Source organism: Heloderma suspectum, chromosome 1, assembly GCF_057233095.1.
Source record: "Heloderma suspectum isolate Gila_16-S chromosome 1, 16-S_ref, whole genome shotgun sequence".
Lineage (NCBI taxonomy): Eukaryota > Metazoa > Chordata > Lepidosauria > Squamata > Helodermatidae > Heloderma > Heloderma suspectum.
The window spans coordinates 159,064,507-159,089,328 of NC_139458.1; the positions used below are offsets into that span (position 1 = coordinate 159,064,507).

At 46.8% G+C, this 24,822-nt stretch overlaps 1 protein-coding gene across 1 annotated transcript in view; it reads right to left on the minus strand.

Moving 5' to 3' along the window:
- The window catches only part of DPP10 (dipeptidyl peptidase like 10), a 561,648-nt gene that overhangs the window by 20,675 nt on the left and 516,151 nt on the right, over positions 1–24,822 (minus strand). The window contains exons 20-21 of the mRNA XM_084808348.1: positions 4,077–4,271; positions 2,637–2,691 (exon numbers count right to left, since the gene is read on the minus strand). Coding sequence (XP_084664474.1) covers positions 2,637–2,691; positions 4,077–4,271 — 250 coding nt within the window. The remainder of the gene's footprint in view (positions 1–2,636; positions 2,692–4,076; positions 4,272–24,822) is intronic.

Genomic DNA, 24,822 nt, shown 5'->3' on the forward strand with positions numbered 1-24,822 from the left:
GCACCCAAAAGAAGCAAACATCAGCATCTGAAAATGACAACTTTTTGTGATTAAGTTGTAAAAGCTGTTAGGGAGGGAGCATGGGAGAATGGCTCTAAGAATCTATTTAACTTTTTGATAAAGGTGAAACCATTTGTCTGGCTCTTCCATTTAATGCCAGGGGCAATAACATCCAACAGCTAGGTATGGCGGAGAATTCCGCCATGGATCTCGGTGAGGCCGAATGCCAGCGCATTCGGCCCCCCAAAATCCATGGAGGAATGAAGCTCCCCGCCCCCCACCCCATGAAATGAGCCCAGAACGGAGCCTACCTTTGTTGGCCGTTCTGATGCTCCTCGAATGGCGGCCGCGTCTGCAGCTGCCATTTGTGTCTTTCGAATGGCCATGAAAGGCTATGTAAATACTTACGTAACATATCACGGCTAATGCAGGGATGCCATTTGCGTCCCTGTGGAGGCTGTGATAGGCTACGTAAATATTTATGTAGCCTATCACAGCTAAAAAAGGAAACGCAAATGGCAGTCGCCAGAGCCGCCACCATTTGCGTTCCCTTTTTTTTTGCCGTGATAGGTTACGTAAATATTTGCGTAGCCTATCACGGCTAAAGCAGGGATGCAAATGGGACATCCCTGATACTATTTGCGTTCCCGCTTTAGCCGTGATAGGCTACGTAAATATTTACGTAGCCTATCACGGGCCGGTGTAAGGACGCCATTTGTGTCTGCAGCAGCCTGGCAGCGGCTGGAGGCCCCGCTGCGGGTTGGCCTGGCCGGTGGCTCCGTGGCCTGGCCATGGAGCGGAGCCAGCCAGGCAGGATTCCGGGGGGGAGGAACGGGTCACCTCCCCCCCCATCGAGGATTCTGGGGGGAGGAACAGATCGCCTCCCCCCACCTGCGGAACCCAGCGGAGCCAGGTAAGCGGGGTTTCGTGCACCCTACCAACAGCTGACAGACAAACAAAGGGTATCTTGCACAGATGACAAAAAAGAGAGTCTTACTCATAGCACAATAGGCTGTAAATGGGTTTGCATGTAAAATGTGTATTGAAAGGGACATTTTAAAAAGAATTGGAAATTACTTTTACATTTTTGTAAGGAGGGGTTTTTTTTAACCAAAATTATCAAAACAAATGTGATTGGGCATTCAAATGCAGGAAGTTATCTCCAACCTTTGAACATGAGCCCTGTAATCTCACATTTTCACTTGCAAACCTTGAATACCCAAAAGATGAAGAATGAATGAATAAATAAAATGAAACTATTTGCTTCACTGAAATTTTCTCCATAAGAGAAAACATCAGTTAACTGTATATACTAAAAGCATGATCCAGCCAAATGGAACACCTTCAAGTTCTATTGATTTCAATAGGTGAGTTGAACATGTGCTTAAATAAATGGGATTTAAGAGCTCAGTCCTAAAGGATTGCCAGCCTTTATACAGAGGACTTTGAAATTGGAGCCTCTGCCTATCCAGTGGCATGACGGTAAGAACTGTTCAAGGCAGGTGGTACTGCTAGGGATGGTGGAGAATTCCGCCACGGATCTCAGTGAGGCCGAATGCCAGTGCATTCGGCCCCTCAAAATCCGTGGCGGAACGAAGTCCCCCCGCCCCCTGCGAGAGGCGCGCGAAACGGAGCACCTACCTTGTGCTGTTCACATTGCTTTGCGAATGGTGGCTGCATCTGCGGCCGCCATTCGCGTCACGATTTTTCCCATGATAGGCTATGTAAATACCTAGGTAGCCTATCATGTCTAATGCAGGGATGTCATTTGCGTCCCTGCAGAGGCCGTGATAGGCTACATAAATATTTATGTAGCCTATCACAGCAAAAAAGGGAACGCAAATGGCGGCAGCCGTACCGCCGCCATTTGCATTCCCTTTTTTCGCCGCGATAGGCAACGTAAATATCTACGTAGCCTGTCACGGTGAAAAAAAGGGATGCAAATGGCAGTGGCTACGGTGGCCACCATTTGCGTCCCTGCACAGCCCAGCAGCGGCTGGATGTTGCTGCGGGCGGCCCCGGCCAGCGGATCCATGGAGTCGCCGCAGAGCGGAGCAGGCCAGCAAGGATTTCGGGGGGAGGGACGGAGCGCCTCCCCCCCACCGCAGATGTCACAAAATGAAACAGGTATGTTGTTTCATACATCCCTAGGTACCGAAGAGGCTTTTACAGTCCCTACATCCTCCTTTGCAAAGATTCCTGCTAGCTAGGCCTCTGAACCTGTCTAGCTGCCATGAGCTGCCAGGGGTGGAGCTGGAGGCAAGACCTCTCCTTTTTCTCCGCCCCATTTGCCCAGCAGTATGCCCCTTCCTGTCCATCCTCTTCCCAACATGGGTGAGGAGATGCTGTGTAGGTTTCTGAGGTAGATGGGAGGGACTGTGGAGGGAGCAGGAGCTGGGGAAGATCCATGATCAGATCTCCTTCGACACCAGACTGGAGCTCCATCTCTGGCCTGGGAAGAAGGGAGCAGCCAAAATGACTGACAGATAATCAGTCTCATCCAAGAGTGAATAGCCATATCAGCCAAGTAGCTTCCCCAAGAATTCCACCAAAAGTAAACAACAAAGGATTCAGAAAGAGACAACATGCTGTTAACAGGAGCAGATTGTAACATCTAATTCATTCAAGAATGTTACCTTTCCAAATATGCTCAGCCTGTTAGAGTCCACAAATGGTTGCTTCAGCAAGTATCTATAACAGGGAATGTAATATATTATAAAGAGTCATTCTTCAACAATTATATTTCCTGCAGAAAGAATGTTCATATTTATGACCACTACACTGGAAAGAGTTAAAAACTGAAAATTAAATAAAATATGTATTATATTGCTTAAGGCTTGCAAATTCCTTCTTGATCCCATTAATAATACCTGCAAGATGCTGCTATGTTTTATTGTGATGATCTTCAAAATTAAAAATTATCTCACACAAGAAATTCATCAGCAATGCTCATGGGAGGATAAAAAAATGAAAGATAAAGCTTTAAAGAGATGTTGTGAGCCTAGGGCACAATTGTTGTTGCCCCAGCATGGGATCCCAAGAAAGAAAAGGGGTATTGGAAACACGGTATCAAGGCACAACACAAGCATTGAACTTTGATAGGAGTTAACCACTTTGGCCAGTTTAAACAACCCTAAGGCTACATGGTAAAGCTGTGTATACTTCTCTTTAGAGAGGGTACAGCTGGTGTTCAGATTGTAATCGCGGTGTGGCAGTATTTTAATCAGGACTCTTGTGGCAGCATCACATGGAGAGTCTCCATGCCCTTACTTGATATATAGCGAGTGGATGGCATTTTCACAGTGTTATTGCTTTGCTCTACCTGTCACAGTACTGCGTAGAGCAACCCGCAGATGGAGGCTGGTTCAAGCAGCCATTTATGTGGCAACCACAGAAAGGTCCTAAGTGGAGGGTCAATGGGTGCTACGGAGTGAGTGTGTGTGTGTGTGTGTGAGAGAGAGAGAGAGAGAGAGATCAGGAATGCTACATTCATCAGAGACGGGAACATTTTAAATAAACCAATGAAGGCTGCACTCCTATGCACACTTACCTGGAAGTAAGCCCCACTGAACAGGGGGACTTACTTCTGAGTAGATATGCATAAGGACTATGCTGCGAAGAATGCTAACTTTAACAGTGCAAGCAATGCTGAATCATTTTCAGGCAACCAGACCTTGTGTGTTGTGGGTCAGTTTTTGCTTCCATAGTTTATTATGCTGAAGGAAGCGACATTCCCTGCATGGAGGAGGGACAGCGTGGTATTCTTCATTACCAGGATATCCTTTAGTTGCCTGGTACATTTTAGGCATTCATGCAAAGCATCTGGAATCCATTCTCTGTCATGCAATGTTTTTTCAGTCAATAAAAAAATACCAATTCGATAACAGTACCCCCGTCAGCCCAGACTTAGTAGTTTGCTTTATCAGGCTTGACGATTTTATTGAACTTTTCTTGCCATCAAATTTGTTATAATGATCCAGTACAGCAAAGATATAACTTCGATACATTTCCAATCTGTTGTATCAAGCTAAGAATTATATTTTTAAGAAATAGAAGGAATGTTTGCACATACGTACTCTACCGCTGCTATCTGGTCCTTCACTTCCACTGATCCTAAGGAACGGTGTACTTCTTGCAGAATCTTTAGACCTTGAAATCCACTCCCTCTTCCATCAAACTGAGCTACGATGACATTATCAGAGTTGACAAGCACAGAATCCCAGTCAATGTGAAACTTATCTGTAACCAACTGGCTGCCTGGAGCTTCATCGCTGTAAATACCAACACACCAGACACAAACGAAGGCTATTGACAATGTGATGCACTTTGCAGTTGTTCAATATTTTATTTAACCTGGATGGCAGAGTTCACTGGGAGTTATGCAATGCAGTTGAATTATTGTCAGTTTAATCTATAACAGCACATTAACCACTTTTGTTATCCCATATGGGAGCAGCAAGCAAAAATAACTTCTTGAACTGTACAGAAATAAGATATTGAGATTAATATGTTGCTTACCAGCCCCATAGTCAGAAAGTTAGAACATAAGAGGTTTCCTTGTACCATTTTTCCATCTAGCCCAGTACTCTGGCAATGGCTTGCAAAGGTCTCAGATTGAGATCCTTTCCTTAACTCCCTACCCAGATTTTTTTTTTTAGATTGAGATACCAGGGATTGAATTTTGGACCTTCTGCTCTGCCTGAAAAGCACTGAGCTATGGTGGAGTGAGAGTTGTTGCATGAAGAAGGGGTGGATGAAAATAATGGGCAGGCAAAGGTCCATAAGTTAATGTGAAACTGGACAAAAAGATAAGGTAACATTTAAATACAATTAATTAGAGCTTATTTATTTATTTATTTTACTGTAGAGTTTTGAGGAACTAAAAATGTATAGGCAACCTACCTACATTTTGGCAAATAATACTGTCTTTTCCTAATCAGCACCATCAGGTGGAGGAAGAAAAAAGCAATGGTTGATTTTTAAAACAATCTACATAAACCTGCACACCCAGACATTTACAAACCAATTCCATATATTCTCAGTTATGTATTTTTGGATCTGCTGTACATGTGACTTAAAGTCTGCAATAGGGGGATGTAAGAGGAATTCATTTTCTTCCCTTGATTCTCAGTTCCTGTGGAAAGATGGTCCCAGCACATATGCACTACCCCACTTCCTGGAGCCCCTTCATGGATCACTGCCTTGTTGTGGCGAAGGGGCTTGCATAACTCAGTGAAGCCATAAGCTATGCCATGCAGGGCCACCCAACATGGACAGGTCATGGCAGAGAGTTCTGACAAAATGTGGTCCACTGGAGAAGGAAATGGCAACCCACTCCAGGATTCTTGCCAAGAAAACCCCATGGAACGTATCACAAGGCTAAAAGAGATGACGTCGGAAGATGAGACCCTCAGGTCGGAAGGTGTCCAATATACTACTGGGGAAGAGCAGAGGGAATTTCCAAGTAGTGCCAGAAAGAGTGAAGCGGCTGGGCCAAAGCTGAAAGGACACTCAGCTGTGGATGTGTCTGGTGGTGAAAAGAAAATCGGATGCTGTAAAGAACAATATTGTTTAGGAACCTGGAATGTCAGATCAATGAATCAAGGTAAGCTGGAGGTGGTCAAACATGAGATGGCAAGATTGAACACCGACATCTTGGGAATCAGCGAACTAAAATGGACAGGCATGGGCAAATTTAATTCAGGTGACCATCATATCTACTACTGTGGGCAAGAATCCCTTAGAAGAAATGGAGTAGCACTCATAGTCAACAAAAGGGTGGGAAAAGCAGTACTAGTGTACAATCTTAAAAACGATAGAATGATCTCAGTACGAATCCAAGGCAAACCACTAAAGAACAACAATAACCCCGTGATAGGCTATGTAACGATTTACGTAGCCTATCACGGCTAGATTTCCAAAGTCAGCCATGATAGGCTACGTAAATCGTTACGTAGCCTATCACGGGTGACTTTGGGGAAAAAAAAAGCACGTACGCAAATGGTGGCGCTCTATGGGCGCTGCCATTTGCGTTCCTTATTTGGTCCCGGTAGTCTACGTAAAGATTTACGTAGACTACACCATAGTCTACATAAATCTTTACATAGACTACCGGGACCAAATAAGGAACACAAATGGCGGTGCCCATAGAGCGCCGCCATTTGCATATAGGGATGTACGAAAGTCACTTACCTTTTCACAGCTTGGCTTTGCGGTGGGGGGGAGGCGCTTCGATTTTCCCCCCGAAGTTCAGGCGAAGGGGGGGAGGCGTCCCGCCTCGCCCAGCCGAAATTCAGGCCGGGGAGAAGCGCCCCATCTCCCCGGCCGTGAAACAAAAAGTTAAAAAAAAAAAAGACCCCGTGATAGGGTACGTGACGATTTATGTAGCCTATCACGGCTGACTTTGGAAATCTAGCCGTGATAGGCTACGTAAATCGTTACATAGCCTATCACGGGGTTATTGTTGTTCTTTACTTTAGTTTTTTTTTTCCAATGGCAGCGGCAGCCGGTCGGGAGACCGGCCGCCACCCCCGCCTACGACGAAACGCTGCCGAAACGCCGCCGGGACCCGCCGCCGGGAGGGACATTCGCCTAGGGTTGACAGAGAATTTCTCCCCAAAATTTCAGGGGGCCGAGCACCAACGTGTTCGGCCCCCCGAACAAGTTTCGGGGAGAAATTCTCCGCACCCCCCCACCCCCTGCACCCGCCCCCCGGGACGGGACTTACCTTTCCCGAATGTTCCTCCCGGCGGTGGGTCCCGGCGGCGGTTCGTCGGGTCTTCGTCAGGGGCGGGGGCGGCAGCTGATCTTTCAACCGGCTGCCGCTGCTGCCATTCCAATAAAACTAAAAAAACAACAACGCCCCCATGATAGGCTACGTGACGATTAACGTAGCCTATCACGGCTAGATTTGCAAAGTCAGCCGTGATAGGCTACATAAATCGTCATGTAGCCTATCACGGGTGTGTGGTTTTTTTTAACTTTTTAGTTCGCGGCCGGGTGAGGCGAGGCGCCTCCTCCCCAGCCTGAATTTCGGCTGGGTGAGGCAGGAAGCCTCCCCCCCAGCCTAAATTTCAGCCGGGCGAGGCGGGAAGCCTCCCCCCCCAGCCTGAACTTCGGGGGGAGAGCAGTGAAGCGCCTCCCCCCCACCGCAAAAAGCTGCGAGACCAGGTAAGTGACTTTCGTGCACCCCTACATTCGCCAAAGGTAAGTCCTGTCCCAGGGGGGGCGGGGGGGCAGAGAATTTCACCACCGATTTCAGGGGGCCAAATGTGTTGGCGCTTGGCCCCCCGAAGATTCAGGGAGAAATTCTCCGCCATCCCAATTTGCGTACGCGCTTTTTTTTTCCTTCAAAGTCACCCGTGATAGGCTACGTAACGATTTACGTAGCCTATCATGGCTGACTTTGGAAATCTAGCCGTAATAGGCTATGTTAATCGTTACTAGGGATGGCAGAGAATTTCTCCCCAAAACTTCGGGGGGCCGAGCGCCAACGTGTTCGGCCCCCCGAACAAGTTTTGGGGAGAAATCCTCCGAACCCCCCCCGCACCCCGCACCCCCCCCGGGACGGGACTTACCTTCACCGAATGTCCCTCCCGGTGGCAGGTCCGGCCAGGGGTTCGGCGGGTGTTTGAGCGGGGCGGGAGCGGCAGCCGGTCTTTCGACCGGCTGCCGACGCCGCCATTGCAATCAAAGAAAAAAAAAATGCCCCCTGATAGGCTACGTGACGATTCACGTAGCCTATCACAGCTAGATTTGCAAAGTCAGCCGTGATAGGCTACGTCAATCGTCACGTAGCCTATCACGGGTGACAGATTTTACTTTCTTGGGCTCCAAGATCACCGCAGACGGTGACTGTAGCCATGAAATTAAAAGACGCTTGGTCCTTGGGAGGAAAGCTATGGCTACTATGCCTAGACAGCATAGTAAGAAGCAGAGACATCACCTTGCCGACAAAGGTCTGTCTAATCAAAGCTATGGTTTTCCCAGTAGTAATGTATGGCTGTGAGAGCTGGACTATAAGGAAGGCTGAGCGCCGAAGAATTGATGCTTTCGAACTGTGGTTCTGGAGAAGACTCTTACGAGTCCCCTGGACTGCAAGGAGGTCAAATCAGTCAATCCTAAAGGAAATCAACCCTGACTGCTCATTGGAAGGACAGATCCTGAAGCTGAAGCTGAAATATTTTGGCAACTTAATGCGAAGAGAAAACTCTCTGGAAAAGACCCTGATTCTGGGAAAGACTGAAGGCAAAAGGAGAAGGGGACAACAGAGGATGAGATGTCAAGATAGCATCACCAATGCAATGAATATGAACTTGAGCACACTCCGGGAGAGAGCGCAGGACAGGAAGACCTGGTGTGCTATGGTCCATTGGATCACGAAGAGTCGGACACGACTGAACGACTGAACAACAACAACTTCCTTGAGTGTTCACTAACTATATGTGTGTTCAGTGCATCTTTCTCAAGATAGCTCATCCGTTTCCCATGACGGAAGACATATAGAAGCTTCTGCACAGGACCCCAGCTGCACAGAAAGATGTGTCAGTTACTCATACATCCTCTCTCACTGTTTTTGTCTCACTTGCAAAACCACGCTTAGCTTTGATTGTAGCAGTGATATCGGTGGTCAGACTAAGTAGCCTCATGCAGTCTCATGCTTCATGTTCTTGCTGAGCTCTTTCTCCCTTGAATATATTGTTGTAAGCTGACGAGACACAGGAATTCCTTATCTTGTCAAAGGTCATACAATTGTATATCTTGTTCTCTGCTGTTCTCTTCTGTTCTCTCCTTATCATGGCTACCCTATAACCCAGTTCTTGTATTATAAACAATAGTGCTAAGAGAAGAAATGTTGAGGACTGCAACCCCACGCGGGAGGGAGAGGAGGAGCCGTTTCATATGTGTCACAATGTCTATAAAAACAATGTGCTAATGTAAATCGGGGCTTCTGGCTCTTTGGAAATGATTCCAGCCTTAAGCCCGCGCGTTAAATAAAGAATCTCTTTTTCCTTCACTCCGTGGTCTCTCTGACTCTGGGTTCTGCAACATGATAAGTGAGCAAGTACAATTGTGGTGCAAAGGATTTCAGAGGAAGAGAGGGTTATAAATGAGCCAAAAGCAAATTCTCCTCATGCCTCCCTTATGCTCCCCTGCCCCTGCCAAGTAGCTAAATGCTTGCTGTGCATGATAGTATTTTTAAAAATGAGCTCTAGAAGCTTATGGAAATTCAAAATTTAACACTGAAAGATATATTTTCTGTTTCAAAGTTTGCAATATACAGAAATAACTGTAATTGATGGGGTAAACATCTAGGATGGGGTAAACACTTCCAATAGGCTGTTTTCTGTCACCATCACTGCAAATAGTGTTTTTTTTCCCCCCACTGACAATGAAATGTTAGTTTTGAGAAAGTAGGACATCACATTTTCCCTCAACCATAAATATTAATCCATAGTGCAAGCTAGCAAGAAGTAGTATAAAACATCTCAGTGAAAACTGTATGCTAGTAGAATTAAAATAAACATAAAATTGCTTGCCTATTGTATGGAAATTAGATTGAACAGTATCTACCGCTTACGGTTCATGAAGGATAGAGGAGCAATAAATGAAGTCTAAATTTAAGAAACAGAGGAACAGGATAAAAATAACAAACATTCCCTTTAGTCATTGTTGTTTCTGGGAAGTTTTTAAATAGTGCTGTGCCAAATCCTGCCCCCTATTTGGGGGAACTTTTTCCTCTCCCTGAGGAAGAGGCATTGCTTTTTCTGCCTATTTTGCAGACATGGGGAGAATTTTGGAGAATTTTCTCCTTGGGGAGGGGGACAGGGTTTCCACATACCTTTTCTAAGTGTAAGCAATTCTTGAGGGGTCCTCTTTCTCATTTTTATTATTTAATAAACACCCCCTGCAGTTGCAGAAGCTCAGGACTCTTCTCCAGCCGGGAGTTCGTCCTGAATGCCTATTGGAGAGGGCAAGGTCACATGAACTCCTGGGAGTTCAGGAACTCTGTCCCCCTCCCCGAGGAGACAATTCTCTGACATTCTCACCTCTCCCAGCCTCTTTCACCAGAGTTTTCATCCCCCCGCCCGCAGCGAAATGCCAAAAATGGAAGAATATAAATTTTGGCATAGCACTAGTTTTAACTGCTGAACTTGGAGGAGATCATCTGTCAGTGTTGCTTTGCCAATTTATAGCAAGAGAAGTATATGGGCTTCTATGATGTCACAGTGGATAACCGTCAGTCCCGCTATATCACAGTCTTTTAAACTACATCTCAAGAATGATTCAGTTTGTGATTATGACAATAGTTTCAGAACATAATCTTTGACAAAACTGTTGTGAATTATGGGAACTGTTTTTCAGTTTCGTAACATCTTGCTTGGTCACATTGCCTCTGTGTTTAACTTTAGGCTCCCTTGGTCAGTATTTTGTGGTGCTCCTGTGCTAGCAGAATGGACTGCTAGTGCAACAGTACCTAGCACTTCTGGAAACAACCAGAAATGAGTGGAAACACTTGTTTCTGGAACAGGGCAGTAATTTCCACTAATTTCTGGGGGTGTTTCAGGAAACGTTGATTCCTGAATGCTAGCGATACATTCTGCTTGCGCAGCAGAACAAGTGGAGGCACACAGGCAGTATAGGATCAACCCTTTGTATCTTATCATGCTGAAGTCTTAGTATACCATACCTAGACTAAAACAGATACGAATACTGAACAGTGAACACTTGAAACTTCCAGCACATTATAATTAAGGTTACTATGGACTATCATCTTTCATCCACTAACATCTGGTGAATGTTTGATCCATACATGTGAGTATTCACATGTATGTTCATCATTGGATGATTTTAGCATTTAACACCACAAACAAACATTTGTATCACCTGATGTCATCTCATAATCTACAGTTTATCATGAATGCTTCAGCAGTTGAGTGGTATGGGCTACTGGTTATTGGACAGTATAGAAATGTAATAGATAGACAGACAGACAGACAGACAGACAGACAGACAGATTGCAGTTGTCATATTCAGCAGCCATTCATCAAGTGATGAACAATGATGGAACAAGAAGTCAAGGAGTCAAGGAGTACAAACATATATGAACCAGCTCTTTGCTGAACACACACAAGGTGGCATAAAATATGTTCTGTTCCAGGAAATAAAACAACAGAAAAAACAAATCCCTCCCAACTCATGACACACACCATTTCATGTCAACACATAGAGGGGAAATGTGCAAAATGATACCTCTGTTTCCAATTTTTGTGAGCCACTTTTCTCCCAGCAGTATTTCATTTGTTTTTGTAGAAGGTGAAGCTTTTCTCTTTTCCTTAACCCTTGCCTAGTCTCTGTTGTTTCTACTTCTGTATTAGAAGTACCTTGTATCAATGCAGTTCTATATCTGTTCCTTGGCCTACAAAGTTGCCACCTACCAAGTCTGGGCTGCAGATACTAATGATACAAGTCTTGTGAACTTGCAGCAGTAGCCGGTTTTATTATGATTCAAAAACTCTGCTGAAGCTGATGTGCCTTTTAAAAAGACAGATTATACCAATTATAGACTAAAATGATAGACTTTAGCAGGTAATTTGCATGCTTCCTGCAGTGCAGTCCTACAGACCTCAGACTACCAGGAAAAATAAATGGAAGCCCATAGATGGAAGCCCATCATTTTTCAAAAGAATCTTTTCATTTGGTATCTGAAGTCATGAGACACTACCATCATTTCTACTTAGAGTTCAGAGTGGAATATGTGCTCCTTTGCTACAATGACTATTCAGCTCTGACAGTTCTGAACTCTACTTCTTCACCTTTGCACTAGGGATGTACGAATCCCTTACCTGGCTCCGTGCCGGGGCATCCGCGGTGGAGGGGAGGTGCTCCATCCCTCCCCCTGGAATCCTCCCCGGCCGGCTCTGCTCCGTGGTGGCTCCGCAGAGCCACTGGCCACGGCCAGCCACAGCAGGAGTTCCGGCCACAGCCAGGCCACTGCGGCCACCATTTGCATCCTTGCAAGCAGCCGCGATAGGCTACGTAAGTATTTATGTAGCCTATCACGGTAAAGGCAGCCATGCAAATGGCAGTGCTGGCTATGTAAATACTTACATAGCCTATCACGGATTAGGGATGTACGAAAGGGACTTACCTGGTCCCGCACCTTGCTTCACGGTGGGGGGGAGGCGCTTCGGTTCTCCCCCCGAAGTTCAGGCCAGGCGGGGAGGCGCCCCGCCTTGCCCGGCCGAAATTCAGGCCGGGGGGAAGTGCCCCGTCTCCCTGGCCGCGAAATACAAAAGTAAAAAAAAAACAAAAAACACCCGTGATAGGCTACGTAACGATTAACGTAGCCTATCACGGCTAGATTTCCAAAGTCAGCCGTGATAGGCTACATAAATCACTACGTAGCCTATCACGGGTGACTTTGAAAAAAAAAAAAGCACGTACGCAAATGGCAGCGCCCATGGGTTTGCGTTGCCCTTATTTTCGCTGTAGTCTACGTAAATATTTACGTAAACTACTGGGACCAAATAAGGAATGCAAATGGTGGTGCCCATGGGCGCCGCCATTTGCATACGCACTTTTTTTTTTCAAAGTCACCCGTGATAGGCTACGTAACAATTTACGTAGCCTATCACAGCTGACTTTGGAAACCTAGCCGTGATAGGCTACGTTAATCGTTACGTAGCCTATCACAAATGTGGTGGGGTTTTTTTTTACTTTATTTTGTAATGGCGGCAGCGGCAGCCGGTCGGAAGACCAGCTGCCGCCCCCGCCCCCGCCGAAATGCCCCCGAACTCCCGCCGGGACCCGCCGCTGAGAGGGAGATTCGAGGGAGCTAAGTCCCATCCCGGGGGGGCGGCGGGGGGGCAGAGAATTTCACCAACAATTTCGGGGGGCCGAATGCATTGGCATTCTGCCCCCCGAGATTTGTGGAGAAATTCTCCGCCATCCCTATCACGGATGCAAGAACGCAAATGGCGGCCGCAGCAGCCTAGCCGCAGCCAGCCAGGAGACCAGCCAGAGCTGCTGCCAGAGCCGCTGCTGCCGCCTCATCCACCCCAGGTAAGTTCTGTCCCAGGGGGATTCTGCAGGGTGGTGGGAATGGGAGGCCATTCCACCACGGATTCCAGGGGGCCAGATTCTAAAGAATCCAGCCTCACTGGAATCCGAGGCGGAATTCTCTGATATCCTTACTTTGCACCCTTCGAGATTGCAATGAAATTGCTCCACCTCTTTTGTTTGCTGGAAACTGCATTGCTACATATGAAAAGCTACATGACTTCACTGAAGGAAGGGAGCAACCAAACAAATCAGGGGTAGACATGGTTGAGCAGGGCTGGCATTAAGCATAGACATGCTTGAGCAGCTGCTGAGGATCTATAGCCCAGCAGGTACCCACCGAGAAGAAGCCCATGGACTTGGTCCTCCTTTTAACTATTGTAACTTGACTGTTCACCTGCCTTTTGCTTTGGCCCAGACAATGGTGGTGGTGCTGAGGAGGAGTAGATGTCACTGGCTCCCTGCCTGTCAAGCAAGCACATGGTAGCAATGATGAGAAAGGGGATGAGGAGCAGTAGCAGATAGGGATGTATGGATTCCCCACCGTCTGTTCCGGTGGCGAATCCACCTGTGGGGGCGTGATCCCCCCCCGTGGAATTCTCTGGAGCAGCTCTGCTCCGCGAGGATTCCACAGAACCACCCAGCTTGAGGGCTGTGTACCTGACCCATTCACCTCCGCGCTGATCACCGTGTTGCTTTAAAAAATGGTGATCGGCAGGTTGTGCCCATAGTTGTTGTCGTTCAGTTGTTAAGTCATGTCTGACTCTTTGTGACCCCATGGACCATAGCACGCCCGGCCTTCCTGTCCTCCACTCTCTCCCAGAATGTGCTCAAGTTCATATTCATTGAATCGGTGATGCTATCTAGCCATCTCATCCTCTGCTGTCCCCTTCTCCTTTTGCCTTCAATCTTTCCCAGCATAGACTTATACGCAAAATAGAGCCGTGAATCTTACATATGAGTCTATGGACACATAGACTTATATGCAAGATTCACAGCTTTATTTTGTGTATATGTCTATGGGCACATCCTGCCGATCGCCTTTTTTTTTTTTTTAAAGGTGATCGGATCATGATCCAGTTAAGTTGATCCGGTTAAGCAAGCAGCCGAGATCTGTTCCGCATGGAATCCTCCTGGAGCGGAGGTAAGTGGGGCCATCCCGCCATGGATTCTAGAGGCCAGATTCCAAAGAATCCATCCTCATTTGAATCCGTGGCGGATTTCTCTAACATCCCTAGTAGCAGGTGGTGACAATGGTGATGAGAAGGTAGACTCACTGAGGGAGGGAGCCCATTGAGGGCATCTTGTCCAAAAGACCTCAAAAAGCTGGAACCAGCACTGGCTGGAAAAATAAATTCCTAATTTCACTCCACAATTTCAAGAGTATTTACTCCATTTGCCTTGTCTTAATACATTCACTTATGCAAGAAACAGAAACTGAAATGGCTATGGGAGAGAGACAGACAATTCCAAATTAGAAGTAAAATGGGTAGTAGCTCTACCATGTTGTAAACAAAAAAGAAAATTTAAAACATTATTTATTATTTGAAAATTCACAGGATGAGGATGTTTTTAGGACATTTGGAAAGTGCTGAAAGTATGTGTGTGTGTGTATCTATTTATCTACCTATCTTTTTGTTCTTACAATAGCCACAGCCAACATCTGGTTTGGACAATCATCGTAGGCTGAACAAGCCACGGTGCCTTGTTTAAACTGCAGCATGTGCCTGCGTGTGCTGGGCATGGTTTGCATTATCAGTCACCCGCCCATGGCTTATCATGTTGTCCAAACCCAGCTGGCATGGCTTGTTTGAGGGGAAACAACCCTCAATAACTCATGGCCTGTTGTTGGGTTGTTTAGCCTACAATGATCATGTGAACTGGCCTAGTGCCAAGCAATTTGTACGAAGTATTCCAAATCCTTCCTGGATTCCCTACAGAACATATGTGTTAGGCAGCAGGTCCTAGTACTAGTACCAACAGTTCTAGTCTTAACTACTACAAATAAATAGATACCTCAAATGGTAAATTGTTGAAACAGTAATAATAACCTTAACATGTGCTTGTAAACCAATATCAAACACCATTTAGAAATACGAAAACAAACAGGGTTATAGTTATGTCTGGCTTGTTTTAAATACATCTGCACAGTGTTGTTGTCGTTGTTTTACTCAAGTACATATTTATAGCTCTGCCAGTAGGGGTGCACGAAAGTCACTTACCAGGTCTCGCAACTTGCTTCGCGGTGGGGGGGAGGTGCTTCGCTGCTCCCCCCGAAGTTCAGGCCGGGGGGGGAGGCTTCCCTCCTCGCCCGGCCGAAATTCAGGCCGGGGGGGAGGCTTCCTGCCTCGCCCGGCCAAAATTCAGGCCGGGGAGGAGGCGCCTCGCCTCGCCCGGCCGCCAAATAAAAAGTTAAAAAAAAAACGCCCCCGTGATAGGCTACGTGACGATTTACATAGCCTATCATGGCTAGATCTGCAAAGTCAGCCATGATAGGCTACGTTAATCGTCATGTAGCCTATCACGGGTGACTTAAAAAAAAAAAAAGCGCGTACCCAAATGGCGGCCCCCATAGGGAGCCACCATTCGCGTTCCTTATTTGGTCCCTGTAGTCTATGTAAAGATTTACGTAGACTACGGCAAGAATAAGGGCAACGCAAATAGCATTCCCCTTATTTTCCCCGTAGTCTACGTAAATCTTTACGTAGACTACAGGGACCAAATAAGGAACACGAATGGCGGCTCCCTATGAGGGCCGCCATTAGCGTACGCGCTTTTTTTTTTTTAAGTCACCCGTGATAGGCTACATGACGATTAACGTAGCCTATCACGGCTGACTTTGCAGATCTAGCCATGATCGGCTACGTTAATCATTACGTATCCTATCATAGGGGCATTTTTTTTTTTTTACTTTGCTTGTAATGGCGGCTGCCGCCCCCGCCCCTGACGAAGACCTGCCGAACCGCCGCCGGGACCCGCCGCTGGGAGGGACATTCGTGAAAGGTAAGTCCCATCCCGGGGGGGCGGGGGGGCGGAGAAGTTCTCCCCGAACAACCTTCGGAGGACCGAATGCATTGGCGCTCGGCCCCCCGAAGTTTCGGGGAGAAATTCTCCCCCATCCCTATCCAGTTATTTTTCTAAATGCTAGACACCGGAAATTATTTATCTTCACATATTAAAAGAAGCATATGAAAATGAGTACCCCACCCCCAATTCATAATCCAAAACACAATTCTGTCACTCTGTTCTCTAGGAAAACTTCAAAAAATAACAATGACTGCACAAAACCAATTTTCGTCTATGCACATATTTTTCTAGATTGCAGAAATATACCATTCTATGTAATGGAAAGAACAGAACCTACTGTAACACATCTACTGTAACATGTGGCTATCTCTTGTTTTGTCATTATCACCTGCATTGCATATTGATCAACTCTAAGAATACCCTTGCAGCAAACAGAGGCAGCAGAAATCAATAAATACAAAAATGTTTTATCTGAAGTCAAATTGTGGTTGGATAGTTTTGTCTTCCTAAGAGCTTGCTGGTATTCGTATATGATATGGCATAGTGTGCATTATTCTATCTTGCTGCTCTAGGCAGCTAAAACTCACCACAGTGTGATATATTTTATTTTGATAAGACAAAGGGTAAGCTTGGTAGCCAATGGCTGCAATTATGACAGATCTCAATTATTGTTCCTCAGCATAAGGAATGCAGTGGAGATTTTCTCTACACTGTTATAGAAAGAACATCTTATCCTGGTGATTTTATCTTTAAGATTAGTAGAGATCTGTATAGATTCAGTTCCACCATATCCACTAATAATTTGCACATTTTCAAATAGTATTAAATAATGAATGCTGACACGGAAGATGCATTATCTACAGAATTCAAAGGAAAGAGGTTAATTGTGTTGGAGAGAAAAAATAAAGAATGATTATCACCTCTCACTTTTATTATACAGATTAAATGCTATAGTCTTCACTCTACTTAATCATTTCCTGTATGCTACCAGGGAGTGTATCTTCCAGCTCTCAAAATGAATAAGGTGAATGTTAATGAGAAAAATCAAAGATACGAAAGTTAAACTTTGATCCTAATTATATAGAAAGGAGATAATAATCACTCTTTCAGGCAATTATGGTACATCTCTCTAATCTATAGACTACAGTTTATATAATGTAGTTAAAGGAAAGCATGAAGCCTATTAGTATGGGAGGAACAAATGGAAGAAGTTTGCGAGGAACAAATGGAAGTTTACAGCTTTATAAACTACTTATCCTTTTAGTGTATGCATCAAAATTTAACAGAGGAAACTAAGCACACATCATAACAACAAGAGTTAGTTCAGAGGCTAACACAAGTGCTATACAAGAAATATCTTATATCCAAACTTTCCCACCTTCCTTGAAATCTTAAAACTGCTTATGCTGAAATAGTCCACTGAATCTTTAGTGTACTTAGAATTAGGGATGTATGAAAATCACTTACCTTACGCGGATTATACTGATGGTGAGGGGGCGCTCCGTCCCTCCCCCCAGAATCCTGGATGGGGGGGAGGCGCTCCGTTCCCCCCCCCCCCTGGAATCCTGGCCAGCCGGCTGTACTCCGCAGGGATTCTGCGGAGCCGCCTGCTGGCTCCGCCAGCAGCCGGATATCCGGCCGCTGGCTAGCAGGGACGCAAATGGCGGCGGTCATAGCCGCCGTCATTTGCGTCCCTGCAGTCAGCTGTGATAGGCTACGTAAATGTTTACGTAGCCTATCACGGCTGACTTAAAAAACAACAACAACGCGTGTACGCAAATGGCAGCGGCCACAGCTGCCGCCATTTGCGTTCCTTATTTTGGCACGTCTTAGTCTACGTCAAGATTTACATAGACTAAGACGGCGAAAATAAGGGGAACGTAAATAGCGTAGCGGATGCTACACTATTTGCGTTCCCCTTATTTTCGCCGTCTTAGTCTACGTAAATCTTGACGTAGACTAAGACATGCCAAAATAAGGAACGCAAATGGTGGCGGCCGTGGCCGCCGCCATTTGCGTACGCATGTTGTTGTTGTTTTTTAAGTCAGCCGTGATAGGCTACGTAAACATTTACGTAGCCTATCATGGTGTTTTTTTTTTAAACCTAGCCGTGATAGGCTACGTAAATTTTTATGTAGCCTATCACGTCTTTTTTTTTTTTTTTAACTGGAAATGGCGGCGGTGGCAGCAGGTCAGAAGACCGGCCGCCGCCACCACCGCCAGGAAGATCCGCCCCAGGTAAGTCTCATCCCGGGGGGGCAGGGGGGGCAGACCATTCCGCCACCGATTTCTGGGGGCCAAAAACACTGGCATTCAGCCTCCCCAAGATCCGTGGTGGAATTCTCTGACATCCCTACTTAGAATACACCAAATCAGACTCTGAAGCAGACCATGGGGGGACATAATTGGGCATTCACAACTGACACTGTATCCTTCAAAGCAACCACATCAGTCAGCTAGAACAAAAAGGTATGCCTCTAGTAGCTGAGGGAGTCAAGCTGGGGCCAGCCAAGTGAAAATTGGGACTCTGGTTGATAACCAGAGTATCAAGACTTTCTAGGAAAGAGAACACATAGAGCAGCAGCTCAAACTGAGTCATTGTACAGGACTAGACTTTACAATATCAGTCCTAATAATTAGGGAAGGGAGAACTGACTTTCAACATGTCAAAATCTGTTTGCTGAGTTATGAATGCAACATTATAAATTCAAAACAAAGTTCCCTATTATTACATTTTTAAATTATCTTGGAATAGTTGTGGATGCACTTCACTGAAGTGCATCAAGGGAATGTGTTATGCATGATGTGGTGTAATTTTCCACCCCACACATCAAAGCATAATGTGCCATGCACATCCTTCTCTGGTTGTTATCACATATGCTTCCCCCCCTCCCACCAGTAGTAGGACAGCAGATCCGATACAGAGGTGAACTCATTAGTAGAGGTAATGGCTGCAAAAGCAGATGTTTCATCAGCAAAAATGGCTACTCAGAATTACATAGTGGGTCTCTTCACATGACACAACAGTCCACCATGGGTTACTTTACCCATGAACAGCTGAGATGCATGTCAGCCACTATTATCAATATGAAATCTCCAGCCAGGGGTTGCCATGGCTTGTCATGCTGTCTGAACCCGGGCAGTAGCAGTTATTTGAGGGTTAACCAACCCTTGCATAAAACACAGCCTGTTTTCGGGTTATGTGAGGGTTGTTTAACCCTCAAATAACCACTGCTGCCTTCGTTCAGATGATATGACAAGCCACAGCAACCACGGTGGATGGCATGCACCATGGCATCCCAAGGATTAATTAACCCATGGTGGGCTGTCATGCTGTCTAATCCAGGTCAGTGTGTCAGCATGTTGCTGATATTGCCACTGCCAATGGGGAGAAGACTGCTTCCACAACGTATCGACCCCAGTTTCTGGAGAAAGTGCATAATTCAGGGAAGGAGGAAGCAGGTTGGGCATGAGGAGGTTGACTCCCATACTTATATTTGCAATTTATGTAACCCATATCAGGATGTCATAGGGATGTACGAATCCCTTACCTTCTTCCGGTCAGGGGCATCCGCAGTGGGGGCGGACGCCATCCCTCCCTCCCCCTGGAATCCTCTCCAGCTGGCTCCACTCCACGGCAAGGCGGCCATTTGTGTCCTTGCATTAGGCCGTGATAGGCTACATAAGTATATATGTAGCCTATCAGGGCTAGGGATGTTGGAGAAATCCTCCACAGACCCTAGTGAGGCCAGATTCTATTGAATCCAGCCCCTCAAAGTCCATGGAGGATCAGATCTCCTACCTTCTCCAGGGCGAAGTCCTCGCCGGCAGATCCTCCCTGTCGCCAGCTCTGAAGCCCCAGCGATACGGCCACCATGGCCGTATCGCTGGCTGCACAGATTGACTGAGGACACAAATGGCATCCGGGATGCCATTTGGAGCTGTAAAGACCTTAGTTTAAGGTAAATGCAGCTGTAAATGGCTGCATTTGCCTTAAACTAGGGATGTATGAAACTCACTTACCTGGTCTCGCAGCTTGCTTCGCGGTGGGGGGGAGGTGCTTCGCTTCCCCCCCGAAGTTCAGGCCGGGGGGGGGAGGCTTCCCGCCTCGCCCGGCTGAAATTCAGGCTGGGGGGGAGGCTTCCCGCCTCGCCCGGCCAAAATTCAGGCCGGGGAGAAGCACCCCGTCTCCCCGGCCGCGAACTTCAAAAGAAAAAGAAAAAAAAAGCCCCGTGATAGGCTACATAACGATTTACGTAGCCTATCACGGCTAGATCTGCAAAGTCAGCTGTGATAGGCTATGTTAATCGTCACGTAGCCTATCACAGGTGACTTAAAAAAAAAAAAAGCGTGTACGCAAATGGCGGCCCCCATAGGGAGCCGCCATTCGCGTTCCTTATTTGGTCGCTGTAGTCTATGTAAATCTTTACATAGACTACGGCGAAAATAAGGGCAACGCTATTTTCATTGCCTTAATTTTCGCCGTAGTCTATGTTAATCTTTACGTAGACTACAGGGACCAAATAAGGAACGTGAATGGTGGCTCCCTACGGCGGCCGCCATTAGCGTACGTACTTTTTTTTTTTAAGTCACCCGTGATAGGCTATGTGATGATTAACGTAGCCTATCATGGCTGACTTTGCAAATCTAGCCGTGATAGGCTACGTAAATCGTTACGTAGCCTATCACAGGGGCGTTTTTTTTTTTAACTTTTCTTGTAATGGCGGTGGCGGCAGCCGGTCGAAAGACCGGCTGCCGCCCCCACCCCTGACGAAGACCTGCTGAACCGCCGCCAGGACCCGCCACCGGGAGTGACATTCGTGAAAGGTAAGTCCCATCCCGGGGGGTGGCGGGGGGCGGGGGGGGCGGAGAATTTCTCCCTGAACAACCTTTGGAGGACCGAATGCGTTGGCACTTAGCCCCCCGAAGTTTCGGGGAGAAATTCTCCCCCATCCCTACCTTAAACTAAGGACTTTATGGCCACAAATGGCGTCCCGGATGTCATTTGGGTCCGTGGTTTTCATTAATGTGATAGGCATAGGCTACGCAAATATTTGCGTAGCCTATCACGTTAATGAAAATATTTAATGAAACATGAGCAGACAAATATTTAATGAAACATGAGCAGATGTACCTGCTTTTACGTGATAGGCTACGCAAATATTTGCATAACCTATCACGTTAATGAAAACCACGAATGCAAATGGCATCCAGGACGCCATTTGCGGCCGTAAAGGCCGTAGTTTAAGGCAAATGCAGCCATTTATGGCTGCATTTACCTTAAACGAAGGCCTTTATGGCCACAAATGGCGTCCCAGATGCCATTTGCATCTGGAGACTCATCTTACCTACCCCAGTGATATGGCCATGGCGGCCGTATCGCTGGGGCTTCGGAGCCAGCCAGCGGCTCCGCGGAATCGCCATGGAACGCAGCTGGCCGAAGAGGATTCTGGGGGGGAGGAACGGATCTCCTCCCCCCCCGTAGAGGATTCCAGGGGGAGGAATGGATCGCCTCCCCCCTGGCCAACCCCCAGCAAAACAAAGGTAAGGGGGATTTGTACATCCCTAATCACGGCAAAAGGCAGGGGCAGAAATGGTGGCCATTACGCCATTTGAGTCCCTGCCTTTCGCTGTGATAGGCTATGTAAATACTTATGTAGCCTATTACGGCAAAGAGCAGGGGCACAAATGGCATAGTGGCTGCCATTTGCACCCCCGCTCTCTGCCGTGATAGGCTATGTAAGTATTTATGTAGCCTATCATGGCCTAATGCAGGTACGCAAATGGCGGCCACTATGACGGCTGCCATTTGCAGCCACAGCAGCCCGGCATCAGCTGGAAGACAAGCCAGAGCCGCATCTGCTACCGCATCCACCGCTGCCTCTGCCACCACATCCGCCACCACATAGGTCCACTCCGGGGGGGATTTCGGTGGGTGGGTGGGAGGTTGTTCCACCACAGACTCGGGGGGGGGTGGATTCTAAAGAATCCAGCATCACTGGAGTCCGTGGCGAAATTCTCCAACATCCCTAGGATGTCGCGGGTGTTCGGCTGGGGCTCAAGGTGAGAAATCACCACCTTGTCCCCCTGGATGCCAGTCTGCAGATTGCCATGCTTGCCCAGCTTGGCCTGCACTGAGCCAGGCAAGTACAGCAATCCCCAATCCCTTGCCAAGCCACAAAATGGTTTTTTGTAAATTCCCATTTGTGCAAATGGTGGCTGTAAAGCTGCCATTTACGCAAGATTACAGGTGTAAATCGTCCATTTACACCAGTAATCTTGCATAAATGGCTGCTTTACATCCACCATTTGCACAAATGAGGATTTATGGAAAAGGCAGAGCCACCATTTTTATGTAAAATGGTGGCTTGGTGAGGGATCAGCGCATGGTGAGCAGGAGCAGGTGGCTGACAGGGGTCTGGCACGTGGTGCGCAACCCAATGAGTTCATCCACCCTTAAACGTATCTGTCCGGTGGAGACTAGTATGGATGCTGTTGTTGTAATGTTAGTTGCAAGTCAAACCATGAGGATGCATGCCAGGTTCCTGCAGCACATATATGAATTATGGAAAAATTAAGTTGCACAGGGTAGCCTTTGCTATTAATGCCAAATTATCACCCATTCCTCTCAAATAAAAAGGAGTGCTTGGGTACTTGGTGTATTCTCTGGGGATAGAACTATGTGATGAGGGAAAGATCCATGTGCATCACCTTCAGGTCCTTGCTAAATATATAGTTCATTTTGTAAGCCTCCCCATTTTTATCTTCACACATAACAATTACATAATGCTGTGTGGTTGTTTAATCTGAAAGGCAGTGATAATTCAAGGACACACTGGACAGGATGTAGGGATGTCAGAGAATTCCGCCATGGATCTTGATAAGGCTGAATGCCAGTGCATTCGGCCCCCCGAAATCCATGGAGGAACGAAGCCCCCCCACCCCAAGAAAGGCGTGTGAAACGGAGCGCTTACCTGCTGCCGTCTGTGCTGACTTGCGAATGGCGGCCGCCCTGCGGCCGCCATTCGCTTCTTCATCACAGCCATGATAGGCTATGTAAATACTTACGTAGCCTATCACAGCTAACGCAGGGACACCTTTTGTGTCCCTGCAGAGGCCGTGATAGGCTACATAAGTATTTACGTAGCCTATCACGGCAAGCCAAAAAACAAACAAACAGCGTACGCAAATGGCGGCAGCTGCAGCGGCCGCCATTTGCGTTCCGTATTTTTAGCCGTTTTAGCCTATGTAAATATTTACATAGGCCATTACGGTGAAAAAAAGGGGAATGCAAATAGCGTAGTGGGTGCTATTTGCGTTCCTTTTTTTTGGCGTAATAGCCTACGTAAACATTTATGTAGGCTAAAACGGCTAAAAACAGGGAATGCAAATGGCGGCCGCCGTAGCTGCCACCATTTGCGTACGTATTGTTGTTGGTTTTTGACTTACCATGATAGGCTATGTAAATACTTACATAGCCTATCACGGCAGCTTCGCAGGATGCAAATCGCGCCCGCTACGGCGGCCGCCATTTGCATCCACAGCAGCCCGTCTGTGGCCGGAACTCCGTGGAGCGGAGCCGGCCCAGGGAGGATTCTGGGGGGAGGGACACACCGCTTCCCCCCCACCGCGAATCCAAGCTGTGAAAAGGTAAGTGACTTTCGTATATCCCTAACAGGATGCCACATTTCTGGGAATAACATAATATAACTTACTCCATACAGACAAATGTAAGGCTCAGTCAATAGTTGGATATTAAACCAGGACTCCAGTCTCCCAACAATATAGGTCCTACCATCTTCCTACCAGGTGTGACCACCCCCATTTATCAACAACATGAACCTGGGTAACCAAGTTATCCTCTTCAAAAGCCCAAATCAACACAAAATAGTCAGGGAACTTCTAGAGAGGGCACTGGTTATATTTTACCTTCAGTACCACTTTCCTCTCTAGGACATTTGCTGTTACTTTGCAACTTGACAGAATAGTTAGAGACAATATGTGTCATGTAGATATCTTTTTTTGACTGTGTCTACACGTGTGTGCATGTGTGTGTGTTTAGGTGACCAGAGGATTGCCACAGCTGAACAACTTGCAATTGCCTGATATATCTTTGTCTCCCACATGCCATTGGAGGTTTGTGACTTAGGAATGGTGAGGGTGCTGAACACAACACTCACCCTGAATGATGTGGCCTCTAGGAAAGCCCTTAATTAAAGTATCAAACATAAGACAAACAATTACGATTAAATCAAGAGAAGAAAGCACAATGGAGGAACATATTGCAAATAAATTTTGATTTCTGAGTACACGTGTATAGGATTGCTCTGTCAGAATAAAATTATTTGGGTTTCTTTGCAGCACAAAAAAGCAATCAGAAGGAATATGGACAAAAAGACAGAACACACTCAGGAGAACTAGGGAAGTGCAGAATAACTAGGAACCTTTCAGAATACAAGATGGATGCAAACAACAGATTGTCAGCCAAATGTTTGCTTGTTTTTAAACTAGGGATGTACGAAAGTCACTTACCTTTTAATAAAATTGATTCGAGGTGGGAGGGGAGGTGCTCCGTCCCTCCCCCTGAAATTCTGGCCAGGGGGGAGGCGCTCTGTCCCTCCCCCCTGAAATTCTGGCTGGCTGGCTCCGTTCCGCAGGGATTCTGCGGAGCCGCCGGCCAGCTCTGCCAGCGGCCAGACATCCAGCTGCTGGCTAGCAGGGACGCAAATGGCA